Genomic DNA, 5,000 nt, shown 5'->3' with positions numbered 1-5,000 from the left:
CATTTCCTTATGGTAACTTAACCGACAGATGCTGAAAAAGGGTGAAACAAAGGGGGAGGGAGAGTGAAAGAGTGAAAAACGGAGCAGAGGGGGCAAAGAGTCAGAAACAAAGATGCAAGGAAGGAGAAAACTATATTGAGCAAGTTCCTTCACCAGCTGACGGAGTGAGAGTCGAGGACACAGACAAATCATGACCTTGGCTTTTGGGGACCCTGATCACATCTTTTTAGTCAAAAGAATAGCAGTTCACTTCTCCATTCGTTCCTTCACTCTCAGGTATGAGCACCTAAGCTAGAAGCCTTAAAAGTTGCGAATTATGTGCAGCCTTTGCAATTCAGCCAATCAAATTTTCAACTCAGAAGGGATAGTGGCAGACATAAAATACAAGTCATGACTCTTATAGCAAACTCGCCTTTGTTTTCCTCTTGCCTGACCTCAACTTACCATTGTTCAAATTGAAGAGGAAGGAGCACATGTATTTGTCATAGACTTTGCCGCGGCGGTCTGCCTCGTCTTGGGATATGATTTCGCCGCAGTATTCAGAAATGAACTCATTCTTTTGTGCAGAGTCTTTGAGGTAGATGCCCCAACCTGCTACATCCGAGGGGGCCATCAGGAGGTGTTTGTCTGTCGGGAAAAACATTGTCAATATCATTCGCTTCAAGATGCAAGGTTGTCAATACACTGTTTTGGCATGCAAAACAATTGAGACATTTCATTGCACAGAAAGAAAGTGCTTCACAAAAATAAATATCATGAATCATCATTATCATTAACATTATTTATAAAAAAAGCAATATGTTTGGTAAAATTATAAAATAAAATACCCATATCACTGGCAAAAAGTGTAAAGAGAGAACGAGCATATCACTCATGTCAAACACTGGGCAGAGAACATTTCTTTTCTCCTTCCTTCTTAACCCATTCACGCCGGTTGACGTGATAGCATGTATTGTGGTTTTCGCGTCAGACGCCCTGGACGAGCTATGAGGGGAAGCCGCACGCTCGGGTAGAGCGAGCGGGCAACCCAGGCTCGCGGCTTGTGCGCCCGAGAATCTCGAGGCGTTAGGCTTATGCGTTCGAGAACCCCGGTATTGCGACCGCGCAAAGCCGGAACGGCCCCAGCGTGAATGGGTTAATAACAAATCACTGGATGCTACTCACGCAATCCCCGCTGCACGGACACATTCTTGCAGGTGATCTTACTAACTGAGAATTCGTGGGCTCCGCAAGTAACGCACAAGTCTGGGTCACACTCACGCACGGCAAGGAAGCAAGGGCACTGCTTTGTGTTGCACGAGGCCTTGCACCGACATCCGGGGAATCTGTTTTGGCCTGTTGGGTAAAAAATTTATTTTATCAATTAATTAGAAAACAATAGTAATAATTAAAAGAATGACAATAACTAAATCAAGCATTTCCTTAACCCACTGACGATGATGACGTGATAGCACGTCATGTGGTGACAGCACTTGCCGTTATATCATGTCAAGGGATTTAGTTTGACTTGCAAACCGAGTGATCATGTGCATAACAGGTGGCTGCGGAATGAGCAAAGGAATAGCCCGAGGTGTTAGGCCTGCGCACACTAAAATACTCCAGAGGGAGCCATAACCGCATCTGAGTTATCAGGTTAAAATCAAATATAATAAATAATGGGGAACAAATCTCTCACAACATGATAATTTGATATAAGGAATCAATGACTAGCTATGTTAAATAAATATGAACCAAAATACAAACACCTTAACACGTTCACAAATTAACATCATTAACTCATTCACGCTGGATAATATGACATTGCATCTTGGGAACATTTCATTCTAGCCCTTTTATATATGTTTAATATGGTTATATACGTATATACTCTTTACAGTTGCATTTGTAATAGGCAAATAATCACTCTGTTGCAAACGGGTTAAATTTCACTTCTTCCTGGTAGGCTAATACACTCTCCACTTAGTAAGCCATTCAAGATTTCTAAATAGTTTGTGCATATTATGTAAACAACAATAAAACTACTTAATGTGTGCTGTAATAAATTCTAATAAAATGTTTGCATTAAATTCGTACTACTTGATCACAGGCCAAAAAAATCAGGACTTACAGTCGGGACTGCAGTTACAGAATTTCTCGCAGAAGTTCTGCGTCATAACACAGCCACAGTTGTGATCACAAGGCTGGTTTGGATGGTCACAGGGGGAATAATTGTACACATGATTGCTTGAGGAGTCCTTCTTGAGCTGAAAAGTTTTAAAAACAACATACATATGACTTCAAAATTACCGGCTTTTGATATCATACTTAACTCCTCTACAGAATCCTATGCATTACAGCACTGAAGCCCACTGTTACAAATGAAAAGCCATTATGGCCAACAATAACACCAGAGTGGGAATTTCTAATAAAAACTGTAAAATGTAGATTAATCCAAAACTAAAATCATTCTAACAATACAACCATATGATCACTTCACATTAATCCACCAGTAATACTATTCTAAGATTACAACCATATGATCACTTCACAATTCATTATCATATATCCAAAAATAGTGGAAAGAAATATATACTACAAGTTAATTGAGAATGAAAACACTAACCTGAATCTTTCTGCAATGCATTGACCACAAGCGATGCTTCTTCTTCTTCTTGCGAGGAGGTGTGTTGTCCTTGACACTTGCGTCAGCGGGCAAATCTGTCGCTTCTTTTTGTGCAAAATAGTAAACCTGTTCAGGTGAAGATTACTTTTAATAAGCAGTATACCATGATGAATATATGTGTTGCCTCAATACCCATTGGGGATATCAAAACAGGGTCTTGGGAGTGTCCAAATAGGCATCTTGAAAAAAATTGGACACTGTTGAGCACTGTAATGGAACTATGACTGACTGACGACTACAAGTAAACCGCAATTAACCCTTTATGGAATTATGTTAACTTTCCTGAAACTCTAAATAGATTAGTTATTAATATATGTCTAATGAATATTTTCCCTTAGCATTAACAAAAAGTGATATTAGAGGCAAGTAAGATTTTGGCTTAGCAATGACACTTGCAGTGGTACAATATGATATCATTTCCCCTGCCAGTAAGAGGCAAGTGGGAAGAAGAGGCATGAGGAGAAACCATACTTTCTCTTTTTTTACAGGAAACCTAAAATTCTCAAGTCAAGAGAGCAGTAGTCAGTATTGTAGAAGAGTAACTTGGGGGCATCAGGGCCAGAATAACTTATGAATCACAGGATTAAAGAAAGAAAGAAAAAAAAGATAAGAATGACAATGCCCCTAAACTTGGTAAAACAAAGTGAATGGAGGCAGCAGCAAGGGCAAACAGGAAACTCCTAACAGGTATGAAAGTAATGTCTTTCAGGCTATCTTAAATACATTAGAAAATGGCTTTCTAATACTGTAGTATGACATGTATCAATTTTGATACATTTATCACCAAACATTCAGATTTAAAAAGAGATCTCACAGCCTTAAGTGCACTTGTCCATTAGAGTATTCATGTATCTCATCAATTTGGAAAACAGGGAGAAATCATATACATTTGTCGATCTCTATCATGGTCTATCATGGTCTATCATGGAACTATTTTGTAACGAATGCTTAAATAATAAACAAATATAATCAATTTGTTCCCTTTGGTAGATTCTGAAGAATGTAATCCAATAGATTTCCTTCCATTTTCCATGTATTATGATTGGCTTTCTTGGTATACATAACAAGAGTCAAACAGGAAACAAAACAAAATCCATATCAAAACAGCAGAACAACCTTAATCCAAAAAGAAAGCAAAACTTCTTCATCTTCCTCACTCTGGAAGACCAAGTCACTCACCTGCTGACATGTTTTGGTGAGGATGGCCTGTGATATGGCACAGTAGTTGTTCAGAAAGACCTTGTGCAGCACGCGGAACATCGACGCCTCTGCACCTAGCCACGTCCCAAGGCTGCTGGGGTCACTGTGGTCGGCCAGCTTCGCTTGTAGGCTGTCCACTGCAACAGGCTGGGTATAAACATATTTGTTGTTCGTGCGCACATTATCTGCCTCTGACCCGATCATCCGCTTACCATGAAGGCCAGCAAGGCTACCGTTTGTGTTCGCAGAGAGAGCAGAACCATTTTTACTATCAAAATCAACACCTGAAAAAAAAACACAACATCAAATGTATCTATAAGGAGCCCCAGGAAGGGCAGTGTGGAAAGAGAAAGAGACAAGAAGGGAACAGGGGAAGCAAGATAAAAGGGGGTGCAAAGATGACGGAGGAAGGAAGGGGAGAATGGAGGGAGGGAGGGAAGAAGGGGAGAATGGAGGGAGGGAGGGAGGAAGGGAAGAATGGAGGGAGGAACGGGAGAGTGGAGGGAGGGAGGGAGGAAGGGGAGAGTGGAGGGAGGGAGGGAGGAAGGGGAGAGTGGAGGGAGGGAGGGAGGAAGGGGAGAATGGAGGGAGGGAGGGAGGAAGGGGAGAGAGGGAGGGAGGAAGGGGAGAATGGAGGGAAGGAGGGAGGGAGGGAGAAAAGAGGAGGGAGGGAGAAGAGAGGAAGGAGGGAAGAAGGGTGGAAGAGGAGAGGAGAGCGAACGAGGGAGGGAGGGAATGGAGAGGAAGAAGAGACAGCAAAGAATGCAGCACAGAGGGGAAAAAGGGGAAAGGGGAGGGAGCAAGAGTGGAAATTAAAGAATAGGAGTATGGAAGGAGGGGTGAAGAAGAAAGAGAGAATAGGGAAACATGGGAAGGAAGAGTTGAGGAAAGAGAGAAGAGTTGAAAAAGAACAAATAGGAAAGGAAAGCAGGAAAGAGGAGACAGGATGGAGGGTAAAAGAGAAAAGAGGGGAGGGACAGAGAGAGGGGAGGGGAAGAAGAAAGATGGGGTAAATGAGTAAGGAAGCAGAAGGGATGAAAGCAGGGAAAGAGGAATGGGGAAGGAGGGAGAGAGGATATAAGGAGGAAGAGGGACAGGAGCCAACGGAAAAAATAGGAGGGCAAGAGGAGAGTGGAAC

At 42.0% G+C, this 5,000-nt stretch overlaps 1 protein-coding gene across 4 annotated transcripts in view; it reads right to left on the bottom strand.

The window, feature by feature from the left end:
- The window catches only part of E(z) (histone-lysine N-methyltransferase E(z)), a 29,195-nt gene that overhangs the window by 1,290 nt on the left and 22,905 nt on the right, over nucleotides 1–5,000 (bottom strand). For 2 of the 4 annotated variants that reach the window (XM_043014458.2, XM_043014459.2), the window contains 5 exons: nucleotides 3,842–4,146; nucleotides 2,603–2,728; nucleotides 2,108–2,243; nucleotides 1,165–1,335; nucleotides 445–627 (listed from right to left, as the gene is read on the bottom strand). In XM_043014458.2, the coding sequence (XP_042870392.1) occupies nucleotides 445–627; nucleotides 1,165–1,335; nucleotides 2,108–2,243; nucleotides 2,603–2,728; nucleotides 3,842–4,146 (921 nt within the window). The remainder of the gene's footprint in view (nucleotides 1–444; nucleotides 628–1,164; nucleotides 1,336–2,107; nucleotides 2,244–2,602; nucleotides 2,729–3,841; nucleotides 4,147–5,000) is intronic. The other 2 variants (XM_043014460.2, XM_086540473.1) reach the window with 1 other exon arrangement.

This window comes from Penaeus japonicus, unplaced genomic scaffold (genome assembly GCF_977035675.1).
Source record: "Penaeus japonicus unplaced genomic scaffold, GWHDUDI00000001_assembly GWHDUDI00000010, whole genome shotgun sequence".
Taxonomy (NCBI): Eukaryota; Metazoa; Arthropoda; class Malacostraca; order Decapoda; family Penaeidae; genus Penaeus; species Penaeus japonicus.
The sequence above is the reverse complement of the archived record's forward strand: the minus strand, read 5'-3'. Positions and strand labels throughout refer to the sequence as shown.